The sequence below is a fragment of the Lithobates pipiens genome, unplaced genomic scaffold (genome assembly GCF_037356315.1).
Source record: "Lithobates pipiens isolate NorthernLeopardFrog02 unplaced genomic scaffold, aLitPip1_a1.2 Scaffold_19, whole genome shotgun sequence".
Taxonomy (NCBI): Eukaryota; Metazoa; Chordata; class Amphibia; order Anura; family Ranidae; genus Lithobates; species Lithobates pipiens.
The window spans coordinates 434,266,712-434,281,690 of NW_027507764.1; the positions used below are offsets into that span (position 1 = coordinate 434,266,712).

A 14,979-nucleotide genomic window follows, 5' to 3' on the forward strand; every position below is an offset into this window, starting at 1 on the left:
GGCTGTGCATGGAGGCTAGTGAGGGGAAGATGGCCCCCACCCGTCTCCATGACACTGCAGGGTGGAAGTGACGTCAAAACATCACTTCCGCCCATAGTTCTTAAAGGGCCATTTTATTTTTTTATTGCATTTTAGTGTAAATATGAGATCTGAGGTCTTTTTGACCCAGATCTCATATTTAAGAGGTCCTGTCATGCATTTTTTTCTATTACAAAGGATGTTTACATTCCTTGTAATAGGAATAAAAGTAACACAATTTATTTTTTTAAACAGTGTAAAAAAAAAAAGAAAGGTAAAATAAATAAGAAAAAAATATGTAAACGCGAGGGGCCGAGCTCGCGTGCAGAACCGAACGCATACATGAGTAGCACCTGCATATGAAAACAGTGTTTAAACCACACATGTGAGGTATCGCCACAATTGCTAGAGCGAGAGCAATAATTTTAGCCCTAGACCTCCTCCTCTGTATGGCAAAACTTGCAAACTGTAGAATTTTTTAAATGTCGCCAATGAAGCTTTTCAAGGGTAAAAGTTTGTTGCCATTCCACGACCGGGCGCAATTTTGAAGTGTGACATCTTGGGTATCAATTTACTTGGCATAACATTATCTTTCACTATATAAAAAAATTGGGCTAACTTTACTGTTGTCTTATTTTTTTATTCAAAAAAGTGTATTTTTTCAAAGAAAAGTGCGCTTGTAAGACCACTGCGCTAATACGGTGTGACAAAAAGTATTGCAACGACCGCCATTTTATTCTCTAGGGTGTTAGAAAAAAATGTATAATGTTTGGGGGTTCTAAGTAATTTTTAGGAAAAAAATTTTTTTAAACAACACATCAAAAAAAGAGGTCCGGTCTTAAAGTGGTTAAAGTATATATTGATTGCTTTGCACAAATGTTGTAGCGTCTACAAACTATGGAATATATTTATTTATTTATATATTTTTTTACTAGTAATGGCGGTGATTAGCGACTTATAGCAGGACTGCGATATTGTGGCGCATGCGCCATAGACAGCGGTGCCTATCTTTTAGTAAATATCTCCTAAACCAGGGATATGCAATTAGCGGACCTCCAGCTGTTGCCAAACTATAATTCCCATGAGGCATAGCAAGACTCTAACAGCCACAAGCATGACACCCAGAGGCAGAGGCATTATGGGACTTGTAGTTTTGCAACAGCTGGAGGTCCGCTAATTGCATAACTCTGTCCTAAACCATGTAGGTTTAGGAGATATTTCTTGGACCTACAGGTAAGCTTTAATCTAGGCTTACCTGTAGGTCAAAGTGGTTTGTAAGGGTTTACAACCACTTTAATGGGGGAGAACTCAGCACCTGGTGACATTTCACTTGCCCAGTCACTACTGTCCCATCAGGCAGGGTCTCTCTGAGCATAGGAAGCAGGGAGGAGCCGGAATTTATATTGCCTGGGTGTGTCCAAGAGCTTAGGGGATACTGTGAGCCCAGAGGATTGTGGGAGTTTGAATTAAAGGGACATGCACCTGACTGTGGATAAAGGGGCACAGCAACACAAGCAGCCAGTCAGTTATGCTGTTGTGTCATGTGCCACAAAGAGAAATCCTTCACCTTGCCAGACAGGGCTTCATCACCATTACACTACCACCAACCTGACCTTAGCTGGTCACCGTGGCATCTCTACGTATAGTCCTCCCCCCTTGACACCTCCCATAACCAGGGCCGTCTTAATAACATCATGGGCCCCTGGGCAAAGTAATGCTCTGGGGCCCCTACAATGGAGACAGCGCAGGTAAACAGACATCAAGTAGGTAGGAGGCAGACACGCGGAGCTTCCCCTTTTGGGTGGCGGTCCGCATTAACTACATGAACAATCATTCTGTACAGCAAAGAAACAGTGGGAAAATACTACATACATAAAGTAACAAAGCTGTCCTGTGCATATAATCTATCTGCTAGATCTATACTTCCCCAACACTATGAACCCTCTACACCCCAGATATCCTCCAGAACTCTGACCCCTCTACATCCCAGATATCCCCCCAGCACTCTGACCCCTTTATACCCCAGATATCCCCCAGTACTCTGACCCCTCTACACCCTAGATATTCCCCCCAGCACTGTTACCATATAACATAAGATAAACGTTGTATTGTGACCCCACTACATCCCTGATACCCCCTACACTGTGGCCTCTCTACATCCCTGATACCTCTAGCACTATAGCCACCCAAGCATCGCTAGCTCCTATAAACCCCAGATCCCCCCTCAACACTGTTTTCCTCCATACAACCTTGATATCCCCCAGCACCATTATTCCATCCATGTAGTACCCCCTTTTCCACTGGAGATACAGTGCATGCAAACTTTTGGGAAAAATTTGAAAAAGAGAATACCAACCCATAAGAGATCCCAATCATTTCTGCCACATCCCACAAAAAAGTCTGTACAAACTAAAGAGAGTTGCCCCAGGGATTTTATGGGCAGAAATAACTGGTAGGATCTGAAAACAAGATAGTTTGTATATAGTATAAAAAATATATAGAAAAAGTTTATTGAAACATTAGATATCATATAACACACATTATTACATACACATCTAAGATAATAGACCATACAATAAAGCACAAAATATAACGGCTACCAAAAGGTGTTGGAATATACAAATATGTCTGGCATCAAGTCAGATAAAAGTAATAGTCGCAACAAATCCCGACATGTTTCGGAGAATACACCCACAATTACATTGATGGCATATCCAAGTCCTTCCTCAGGGGTTATAAAGGTAGCCTTTTGATGGCGTTCTATTAAAAGATATAGATGTATGTATGTAAATACAAAAAAGAAAAAATTATATACATATGAATAAACATAAACAAATATTTACATTGTAGTTGTAGCTATATAAATCCTGAATAATAATAATAATAATAATAATTGTAGTTACAATATATGTGACTCATGGTAGAGATTAGAGTACTTACAGATCAAACGAAGATTATTCCTAGCATGGATACCAGCTGATGGTCCCTCAGATTTCATGTACTGCTGAATAGTGCAATGAACACCATTAAAGAAATAAGAGGACAGGTGTGTATATAGAAACTGTCCTCACGCGCCAATCAGTGTGCACAGCTTAGACAGACTCCTCTCCCAACCAAAACAGCAGCATGTCAGTTCATATGGGGAGAGCCACAAAAATAGGGGCTAGGAATAAATGTCTGCCAAAGAAAAAAATAATAATACATATGCTAAGCCTCAGAGGATCTCCCTTGGAGTAAACAAATGTAACCAAGCGCATTTAAAGAAAAGAGATACACAGTATCTCAAAATGTAAACTTTTGGCTATGTGCCCACCTCCAGCACTGGACTCACCTATACCAATCAAGCAGGCAGAAGGAGGGGGGAGGAGGGAGCATCCCTTCGGTGCAAACAGTGCTGGACAGCTGGGCTCACCATGACACCATCCACAATGCTACTTCCACGGGAGGGCTCTCAGTGCTGCCGACACAGCAGCTCCTACTCCAGCTCCTACCCTGCGGTAGAGTCCCGTGCATTCAAGGTGCATGAGGCAGGGTCAGAGCATCACTAGCTCTCCGGCCCTGCCCCTCCCTGCTGGCTGTGAAATAATAGGTATCATTCTGCACAGCATGGCGCACGGTTGCCAGCCTGCCTCAACTGTGTATCCATCACTCTCAGTGCCATCATGGGGTCCCCAATTTCAGGGCAGCATGAGCTCAAGGACCAGCTGCTTTGGGGAAAGTGCATGCTCCCCCCTACAGCTGGGGCCCCTGGGAGGTGCCCAGGTGTGCCCACTCATTAGGACAGTCCTGCCCATAACCCCCTGTTCTAAAAGGGTCAGTTCACCAAAAACTGGTATCTTCATCTCTGCTAGATCCCTGAGAATTAAACCACCCCACAATGTATTATAGCTCTCAGACACTGTATAGGGGAGATCTCTGCTTACAAGTGCCTGAATCTGCACATCATATCACTGGGGACTCCTAATTTTCCTCTTGAGTGTTTAAAATAAATAAATATATATATATATATATATATATATATATATATATATATATTATAAACAGTATATATATATATATATATATATATATATATATACTATATTACCAAAATAATTGGGACGCCTGCCTTTAAACGCACATTAAATTTAATGGCACCCCAGTCTTAGTCTTAATGGCAACCTTTACAGCTTTAACAGCTTCAACTCTTCTGGAACGGCTGTCCACAGGCTGTAGGAGTGTGTCTATGAGAATGTTTGACCATTTTTCAAGAAGCGCATTTGTGAGGTCAAGCACTGATGTTGGATGGGAAGGCCTGGCTCGCAGTCTCCCCTCTAATTCATCCCAAAGTTTTTCTATCGGGTTGAGGTCAGGGCTCTGTGCAGGCCAGTCAAGTTCCTCCACCCCAAACTCACTCATCCAAGTCTTTATGGACCTTGCTTCATGCACTGGTCCAAATCATTTGGTGGGGAGTTGTTTTTCAGGGGTTGGGCTTGGCCCTTTAGTTTCAGTATAACATACCAAGACATTTTGGACCATTTCATGCTCCCAACATTGTGGGAACAGTTTGGGGATGGGCCCTTCCTGTTCCAACATGATTGCGCACTAGTGCACAAAGCAAGGTCCATAAAGACATGGGTGAACACGTTTTGGTTGGAGGAACTTGAGAAAGGAGGCAGGGCCTCTGAAACACATTGTACACACCCCCTTTTCCACATTCCAGTGCCTGCCTGTTTGTTAGAGGATGACCGTAGACACTGTCACTGTTCCATCTTCCCGGCGGTTCCATGTGTCTGACAGCTGCTGCCGGTCTGCAGACTCTGTGTCCATCCTCACACATACATTCTCTCTCTACGTTCTCAGCAGCACTTCCTTTACCTTAAAGTGGTTGTAAATCCTCACATATACCCAGTGAATTGAACAGCCTCAGATGATACACAGAGACGAAACAAATCCACCTACATAGGTTTTGGTTTTTTATCTGCACCCTTTTAAAAGTGCAGATCTTGTTAAAAATCTTTCTTCATCAGCAGCACAGAGCAGAAGGTGGGAAGACTGCAGTTACACTGTGTGAGAGCTAAAGAAATACACACTCTCCCCTCCACACAGCAGAACTGTGTTGTGAATAGACAAGCTCTGTTCTGAACTCTCCCTCCCACCCCCCTTCCAACACAAATTTATCTCATGTGTCGTGAAAACTTTGCATAAGTGACTCGTGCTGATAACAGAGGGATGAAGCACCAGAGAGAAACAATACTTAGAGCTTTTGGAGAGAGATAAGTAAACACTACAGATATATGTGCTTTTCTCAAATTCCATGACTGGGATTTACAACCATTTTAATGTGAGTTTTGGTGTTTTTTTAAATAAATGTCACTATGCTTTCATTCCTTCCCGAGCTGTAGCTACCTTGTGTTTGTACATTAGATCAATACAGGCTAAACTCCTAATAAGGTAAATTCCAAAAAAGAGGCATCTACCCATCTTGTGGACCAAAACGTCATTGCTTACCACAGGGCTCGACAAAACCCGGGCGCCAGGTCGCATTGGCGACTAGAATTAGCGACTGGCGCCTGGGGCAGCACAGCTGGGGGTATCCTGTCTCCGTGGACCCCCCCAGCGTGATTGCGTCGGGCCGCGCCGCCGGCGGCCGGTAATTGAGCCCCCGGCTTTGAGGCCTTCTGTGATGCTAGCTATTCCCTTCTGTGATCCTATTCCTTCTGGAATCTGGCGCCCTCTTGTGGTGGCCGTTGGAATTACAACCATTAATGCTAATAGATCTCCTTCCATTTACTTAGAACACCTAAACATTACATACATATATATATATATATATATATATATATATATATATATATGTATGTATATGTGTGTGTGTATATATATATATATATATATATATATATATATATATATATATATATATATACACACACATACACACACACACACACACACACACACACACACTTTTTTTTTTCTTTTTTATTCTAACACCCTAGAGAGTAAAATGGTGGTTGTTGCAATAATGTCTGTCGCACCATATTTGCACAGCGTACTTACAAGCGCACTTTTTTTGGGGAAACAATTATTTATTTAATAAAAAAAAATAAGACAACAGTAAAGTGAGCCCAATTTTTTTTTATATTGTGAAAGATAATGTTACGCCGAGTAAATTGATACCCAACATGTCATGCTTCAAAATTGCGCCCGCTCATGGAATGGCGACAAACTTTTACCCTTTAAAATCTCCATAGGCGACGTTTAAAAAATTCTACAGGTTGCACGTTTTGAGTTACAGAGAAGGTCTAGGGCTAGAATTATTGCTCTTACTCTACCGATCGCAGCGATACCTCACATGTGTGGTTTGAACATTGCTTTCATATATGCGTTCGCTTCTGCACGCAAGCTTGGCAGGACAGGGCGCGTTTAAAAAAAAAAATATTTTTCTTATTTTAACTTTTATTTTTATTTTTTTTCACTGTTCTTTTAAAAAAAAAATTGTCACTTTTATTCCTATTACAAGGAATGTAAAAATCCTTTGTAATAGAAAAAAGCATGACAGGTCCTCTTATATATGAGATCTGGGGTCAGAGAGACCTCACATCTCATATTTACACTAAAATGCAATTTAAAAAAAAATCGTCATTTGAAAAAAATAAAACAAATAAAATGTCCCTCTAATAGCTATGGGCAATGACTTGGAGACAGGTGGGGGGGCCCGCGCTATCTTCCCCTCACTCGTCTCCATGTCAGGCCAGGGACAGGTCCAGATCGCCGTCACGGACTTGGCTCCTAACTTTTTTAGCTGGCTCCTAGATTCCAAGCAAATTTGTCAACCCCTGGCTTACCAAACATATGCCAATTACTTAAAGCCAGGTAAGTTCAACATGAAGGGAAGCGACTACATAATATAACAATCATATACATTTTGTTAAGATAAACAACACTATAACAATAAACTAAAATTTAAGTAAAAATGAAAAAGACTAAGAATAAAAAATTTAGCCGGAACCATTTATCACATCCCAAATTTCTTAACCACTTGTGGACTGCTCACCTGTAATGTACCGCCTGTACCTGGGTTTAGGGCATGCGCTGATGTCATCATGTTCCTGCATTCCCAGAAGTGATGGTGGTTTGCCACCTGGATAAGCGTTTTAATTGCACAAACATTTTACTTTGTATGCACATGCAATTTTTAGCTTAATAACTTAACTTAAATTAAATTAAATTAACTGTTTTGAGAATTTTACATTATGTGGGATGTTTGCTTTCATATTCCTTCACTGCACTGCATGGATGGTAACAGTAAGAGGATATCTATACAGATCCCTGATATTATAGAAGAGTATGAGCGGGAATGATGTGCTTCTGACACATTATTCAACCCATGTGGTCTGTATGACTTCTCTTTATTTAGAGGTGGGTCATTTACCATTGGTGAGCTTGCATCTGTACCATTGAGGTGGCGGTTTCCAATACATTGATGGTGGTTGAATATTGATCTTGGACTTTATATTTATCACATGGACTTTTTAGTGATTTATTTGAACGTTTTGCTGCACAAATTGATTAATATGTTTTCATTTTTGATTGTTCATTATAGCACATGTAATTGATGAAGTATTTTTTTCATACTTTTATGCCATGTACACACGATCGAAATTCTCGTCGGAAAAAGCTCTGATGGTTTTCCCGACGGAATTCCGCTCAAGCTGTTTTGCCTACACACGGTCACATCAAATTCCGATCGTTTAGAATGCAGTGATGTACAACGGGACTAGAAAAAGGAAGTTCAATAGCCAGTAGCCAATAGCTTCCGTCTCGTAGTTGAGTCTGGGCATGCGTGATTTTTGGCGTGTCGGAATTGCATACACACGATCGAAATTTTTCAGATAGAAAGTTTTTCCATATGGAAAATTGAGAACATGCTATCAATTTTTGGCTGGTGGAAATTCGAACAGCTAAATTCTGATGGAGCATAAACACGGTCACATTTTCTGATGAAAAGCTCTCATCGGTCTTTTTCTGGCCGGAATTCCGATCGTATGTACGTGGCATTAGAATTTTTATTAGCACAGCTCAATGTCCAATACAGGTATAATTGACAGAACCTCCATCCCCATTTATGACACAAGTGCCGACACTCTGAATGCGGGGACAGGGGTTGTTCGTTTTACACTGAACAACACAGGTCTGATCAGAGCAGTGCTGTTCCTGAGCTGCTCACACATGTCCTGTTTGTTTATTTCACTATATAAGCTCCGTTTACTGTTAAAAATAAGTGTGAAATGCAAGACTCCAATGGTTGTAACAAGATGTCTGCTTGCAGCCTTCTCACTGTATCCTTACTGTGGCTGAGTGCGGGGTGTAGCAAGATGGCAGCGACAGAAGGTCACTTCTGTTACAAAATCTGACGGATCATCTAATCTGACGAAACACAGAGAAAGCACACAAGGCTGACATAGTGTCCAGGATGTGGAGGTGCTTGGGGAACACTGTCACATACTGGATCTCAACTTCTACAGCTTCTAGAAAGAGGGTACGAAGTGTTATAGGTACTTTGTACACTAGGGGACAGGAACATCAAATAATATATGACGATGACGTGATGAATACTCTTAATCACTTAAGGACCACCTCACGCCGATGTATGTCGGCAGAATGGCACGGCTGGGCACAAGCACGTACCTGTACCTTGCTGTAAACAAACCTCTCCCCGTGCTTCCTACTGTGGCTGTCACCGATCGTCTATCCCCTGATATAGGGAAAGACGATCAGTGACGGCACATGCCAGGCCACGTCCCCTCCAATAAAAAAAATACATAACGTCAACATAAAACCTACACTGCCCCATAGTGGTTAACTCCTTCACTGCCAGTGTAATTTACACAGGAATCAGTGCATTCAAATAGCACTGATTGCTGTATAAATGACAATGGTCCCAAAAATGTGTTATAAATGTCCGATGTGTCTGCCATAATGTCACAGTCACAATAAAAATCGCTAATCGCCGCCATTACTAGTAAAAAAAATTATATTAATAAAAATGCTATAAAACTATCCCCGATCTTGTAAACGCTATAGCTTTTGCGCAAACCAATCAATAATCACTAATTGTGATTTTTTTTACCAAAAATATGTAGAAGAATATGTATCAGCCTAAACTGAGGAAAAAAAATATTTTTATAAATTTTTTGGGGATATTTATTATAGCAAAAAGTAAAAAATATTGAATTTTTTTTCAAAATTGTCACTCTATTTTTGTTTATAGCGCAAAAAATTAAAACTGCAGAGGTGATCAAATACCACCAAAAGAAAGCTCTATTTGTGGGAAAAAAAGGATGCCAATTTTGTTTGGGAGCCACGTTGCACGACCACGCAATTGTCAGTTAACCACTTGCTTACTGGGCACTTAAACCCCCCTCAGTCCCAGACCAATTTTCAGCTTTCAGCGCTGATGCACTTTGAATGACAATTGCGCGGGCATACAACACTGTACCCAAATTAAATTTTTATCATTTTTTTCCCACAAATAGAGCTTTCTTTTGGTGGTATTTAGTTACAGCTCGGAGTTTTATTTTTTGCTAAACAAACAAAAAAAGTTGCAAAAAAAAATAAATAAATAAAAAAATCATGTTTTAATAGTTTGTTATAAAATTTTGCAAACGGGTAATTTTTCTCCTTCATTGAAGTGCGCTGATTAGGCGGCACTGATAGGCTGCATTGGTGGGCACTGATGGGCTGCATTGGTGGGCACTGATAGGCTGCATTGGTGGGCACTGATAGGCTGCACTGGTGGGCACTGATAGGCATAGTTAAGGCGGCACTAATAGGCACAGATAAGGCGGCACCGATGGGCACAGATAAGGCGGCACTGATGGGCAAAGATGGGCACAGATAAGATGGCACGGATGGGTGGCACGGATAAGTGGCACGGATGGGTGGCACGGATGGGCACTGATAGGTACCACAGATAGATGGGACTGATGGGCACTGATAGGTGGCACTGATAGGTGGCTCTGATAGGTGGCACTGCTGGGCACTGATGGGCGGCACTGCTGGGCACTGATGGGCGGCACTGGGGTGCAGCACCTTTGAGGCAGATTGTGGGCACTGTGGGTGGCACTGTGGGTGGCACTGTGGGGTGGCACTGTGGGTGGCACTGTGGGTGGCACTGTGGGTGGCACTGTGGGCACTATGGGCACTGACGGGGGGCACTGACGGGGGGCACTTACTTTTACGTTACTTTTACTTCAGGATGGCACTGCGGGAGGCAGGTGGGCACTGGCAGGTGGCAGGTGGTCCCTTGTATTGATGGCCGTGATCGGGACTAATGTCCCGATCACGGCCGCCGGTGATCGGCTTTTTTTTTTTCTCCTCGCGCTATCAGCGCGAGGAGGAATAATAGCCGATTACCGGCTCCGTTCTATCACATGATCAGCTGTCATTGGCTGACAGCTGATCACGTGATAAGGGGTCGGGATCGACCCCTTGCACGGATCGGTGATCAGGCGAGTCTCATGGACTCGCCGATCACAGAGCGCGCCGCGCGCGCCCCTCAGGGGGCGCGCAGGCCGCTCGTACACGGGACAACGTCAATAGACGTCGTCCCGAAAATGTAGGTCCGCGCTAATGCCGTCATTTGGCAATAGCGCGGATCCCAAGTGGTTAAAGAGACGCAGTGCCGAATCGCAAAAAGGGGCTTGGTCCTTTGGCTGCAAAGTTGTCCGGGGCTTAAGTGGTTAAGAATAATCTTGGAATAAATGCACACATTTTAGTTTGCATAGTTTACTTTTATTAAAGTTTTACTATTATTTCATGCTCTGATTAAAGTAAGCACTAAGAAAACAAAAACATATGTTCACACACACACACACACACACATAAAATGGAATTTTACAATAAATATAATTATAATACTGTGCAATTAGACATAATGTAATGTGCTTGGCTCAGCAGCATGGAATGAGAGACCTCTTTGATGTCTTTGATGACCTCCATAATCGTACTAGAAGCTCCTTCACCCACAAGACATGCATGAAGTGCTTTTCTTTGGTTCTTGTAAATCCACCAAATTTGGATTGATCAATATGGATGATCTCTAAAAAAGAAACAAAACAAGGAGTATAATTTCCTTGGGGAGGCAACATTAGAGTACTATTTAGGAAGGGCTGTATTGGCCAACTAGAAACATTTGTGGAAGAGTTTGAACTCTCTTGTTACACTTCAGTGAGATCAATGTATAAAATATGTCCAACAATTATATAATATTATATCCTTTAAGCTAGTGCATTGTTGGTTCACTTATCTTTTCCATCGATTTCCCTTCTGAATTTTTTTTTTCTTTGTTTTCTTTGTCTGAATTTCTCACTTCCTGTTCCTCCTCAGTAAGCTGTTCAGTAAGCTGTTCTGGCTGACTAACCACCACTCGGATGATGGTGTGAAGTTTACTGAGGAGAAACAGGAAGTGAGAAACTCAGACAAAGAAAAAAAACATTTAGAAGGGAAATCGAAGGAAAAGGTAAGTGAACCAACAATGCACTAGCTTAAAGGAACCTATGTAGAAAATAAAAAATGAACTTTTACAACCCCTTTAAGGCAGTCTATTGATTTTGACTGGGCACCAATGCACAAGAACAGGCAAAAAATGGACGTGCAGTATTTTTCTCAGCCCACCACAACGCGCAGTAGTGTATTACCATGCATTGTGGTATGCTAAAAATGCATTTGTGTCAGAGCTGCCTTGTCCTGATGTGTCGGGATGCCATTCATAATGACTGGTCCAACAACACACTAATGCAGGTGATGTGTGTTAATGTGTGTTGCACTAACACACACATTACCACAGCACGGTGCATTGCAAAAAAGTGTGTTTCCACCCTATATAAAAACAAAAAATGTCACCAGCAAACCAGGGGTCTCCAAAATGTGTCCAATGTCTTATTACCGATCATTACAGTGGAAAACAACATTTCGCAGGACCCCTTCGTCAGGCATGTGATACATGGCTCTGAAACGTTTCCTTCTGCTGTAACAATGTGATCACTAATTAAAATTTTGGACCCATGCTGGTGACATTTTTTGTTTTTACTTTAAACGGTTTCAGGCGTTGGTCACTACAGCACCCACTTAGATGCACAGCCATTTCAACAGGAATGTTGGGATTAGTATGTTTGAAGTCAGCCTAAATAATTCTTATAAAGGATTATATACATAAGATGCTGGTGTAACTCTTCAATACTGACATAAGAACGCACCTATGCGTGTGCTTTTTCTGTTTGTGAAGTTCTTTTATAAGCAGTTTAAATATGCAAGTATTGCTCTGTATAACTAAGCTGGTAATGGCAATTTTAGGCATGCCTGTAATGTGCTCCTAAAAAGGAGTAAAGACACTATCATTGCTGTGATTGAAAGTAAAGGAGAACATATCCAAATCTCAGTGCCACTCCTTATCCATTATTGAAAGGCAAGACAAAGAAAGTCCCCTGGAAGCAGTATTGAATATGATATGCCAGTTCGGGGTCAGTGGTTTTGATCATAACCAAAGCAAGCATTTGTCTAAAATCCAGATTATAAGTAAAACAAGGGAACTAGCATATTCTTCACAGCCTGGAAAGGTAAGTGTGGGTCCCTAGGAGATGGGTGGAAGTCCATGCTGATGTCAGTCCTGGGAAATCATACAGCCATCTGTGTTAATAATGTAATAAGGAATATGATGAAAATTTTGTATAGTCATGGGCAGGGAATTGTCAAAAGCATGATAACTAACGAATATGGAGTATGAATATAGGAACGATAATGTGAATGTCAGCCAGTCAAGGTAAAGTATGATGCTCCTAAAAGCACTGTGTGAAGTAGCCTGGAAGTAACATGGGGATTTTGTTAATCTGGTTAGAGCAACATTTCTCAACTTATTTATACCTTGTAATAATTTTCAGGTCTCAAAGAACCCCTGTTAAGATTAGTCCCTTGATGTTCATTGGGAGAATGCCCCTTACATTGGTGGTTGTCAGTAGGAAGAATTCTCCCCATACAGTGATGGCCAGAATACCACCCTTACAGTTATGCCTTTTCCTATTGGTGTTGGACCTGGAATCACCATCACATGGAAGTTCAGTTAGCCACAGTTCAGGGAACCCCTGGCCCCCTCTAGAGGAACCCCAAGGTTCCAAGGAGCCATGTCTGAAAATGGCTGGGTTAGAGAATTGTGAGATAGTTTTACCCCTCTGACATAATGCAAAGATCAGCCACAGTCTACCCAAGTATAAGGCAGGAGCATAGTATCAGTTTCCTTATGTAAAGTTGTTACACATTGGACAATGAAGGTCCATCCCACGGTCACAGATGGAGGATAAACACTTTATTTTAATCTGTGTACACTTGACATGGTGGAGGTGGGAGGCAAATCAATGTGTGCCATATGGGCTAGGTCCATTAATTCCTTGTCAGTGAACAAAGGATTTGCCCTCTTTCTTAATTTACAGGTAAAAAGGAAAGCCCATCTACACTGCATTTTTTGTTTTCATAGACAGTTGGGAAGGTAGCCCCATCCAAAGTGATAGGCCCTGTCTCTCGAGCTGTCCTCATATTTTCCTTCGTTGTGCAGAAAAATTAACACAACAAATGAGGTCTTATGGTGACCTAGCTGGGTTGCGGCTTTTAGGGCTCAGGGGTTTGTGAGTCCCATTGATTTGAAGGTCTACAGCATGTGATGTGCTTAGCAGATTAGAAAAGGTTCCATTGGGAGTAAGTCAGAACTAGCTGACTTTGGCAACCCCAGGGTCCTACAGTTGTTTTGGTGTTTTCTGTTTTCCATGTTGTCTTGGATTTCTTGGACATCTAAGCCATTTTACCTGGACTGCCATAGCATCAGTCAGTATAGAGCAGGATATTTCAATTTCCCTTCAGGGACTGAATTTCAGATTTATAACTAGATTCAAACCATTGGGCATATCTTTCCATTTAAAATCTGGTTACTAGAGCCCTAATGCATTCTCTCCAGTTCCAGTCCCATGCTTGAGCTTTTGGCTGGTCAAGATTCACGTCTGGAGCAGAAAGAGCTGAGCTGGGTATGGGTGAATGAGAGCTTGGTGCTCTCAAAGCACAGCCTGTATTTGTACTGAGGAAGTGTGGCCTTCCTTAAGTGCAGTACATACTGTATTTAATTACATTATTATTTAAATGTATTTAAACATTTACACATATTGATAACGTTATTTATATCAATTTAACAATTTGTATTTGTTATAAGCTTACAAAAGTAACCTTTTTAAGCCAGAAGTCAGAGTGTTTGCAACAAAGTTCAGAGCTCCCTCTAATGGCTAATCTACAAATATCTATTTAAATTCATGTAGGGAATATGGAAAAGCAAACACGTGAACATTTAAAGGTTACAAATTAAAATTCTAATACAATTTACAAAAAAAATTTCACGTTTAGGATTCTGGAATATCAGCGTATTTTTACATATATTTTTTATATATGTGATAATTTACACTTATATACTGACTGCAAAATAATACAGCAGAATTACTGCTGGGTGTCACTAAATATACTGTATTCCCCTACAACCACAACGTCATCTATCATATATTATATTGTATAATATTAGTTCAGTTCTGGAAATCCATATATTCTATCTATATTCATTTTAAGAGGCAGTAACTTCGATAGGTACTTGAAATAGTAGCCTTTACCTGCCTTACCATGGCCTGTCCACTATTTGGGGTCTAGCATAAAAAAGGAAACAAATATTCAAAATTCGGGTTCTATGAATTGGTGCTTACCTACCTTTTCATAAATTGCATTTGACAAACTTAGGAATGCTTTGTCAATATTGATATATTCTTTAGCACTTGTCTCATAAAATGGTATGCCATACTCCCAAGCAAGCTAAAAAAAAAAATTATAAACAGTGAATATATGATATGTTTTAACAGAAAAGCATACAAATTAATAGTACATTCTTAAAATGTC

At 41.1% G+C, this 14,979-nt stretch overlaps 1 protein-coding gene and 1 long non-coding RNA gene across 3 annotated transcripts in view; both read right to left on the reverse strand.

Annotated features, from left to right (window-relative positions):
* Positions 1-2,492: 2,492 nt before the first annotated feature.
* LOC143997164 (uncharacterized) lies at positions 2,493-9,260 on the reverse strand. Its single transcript, XR_013277653.1, has 2 exons — positions 7,058-9,260; positions 2,493-2,778 (listed from the first exon to the last, which is right to left on the reverse strand). It is a non-coding gene; the product is annotated as an uncharacterized LOC143997164 (long non-coding RNA).
* A 1,515-nt stretch (positions 9,261-10,775) lies between these two features.
* Positions 10,776-14,979, reverse strand: part of LOC143997165 (ras-related protein Rab-10-like) — a 74,528-nt gene continuing 70,324 nt past the window's right edge. For both annotated transcript variants that reach the window (XM_077492625.1, XM_077492624.1), the window contains 2 exons: positions 14,794-14,895; positions 10,776-11,104 (listed from right to left, as the gene is read on the reverse strand). In XM_077492625.1, the coding sequence (XP_077348751.1) occupies positions 11,024-11,104; positions 14,794-14,895 (183 nt within the window). In that variant the 3' untranslated portion in view covers positions 10,776-11,023. The remainder of the gene's footprint in view (positions 11,105-14,793; positions 14,896-14,979) is intronic.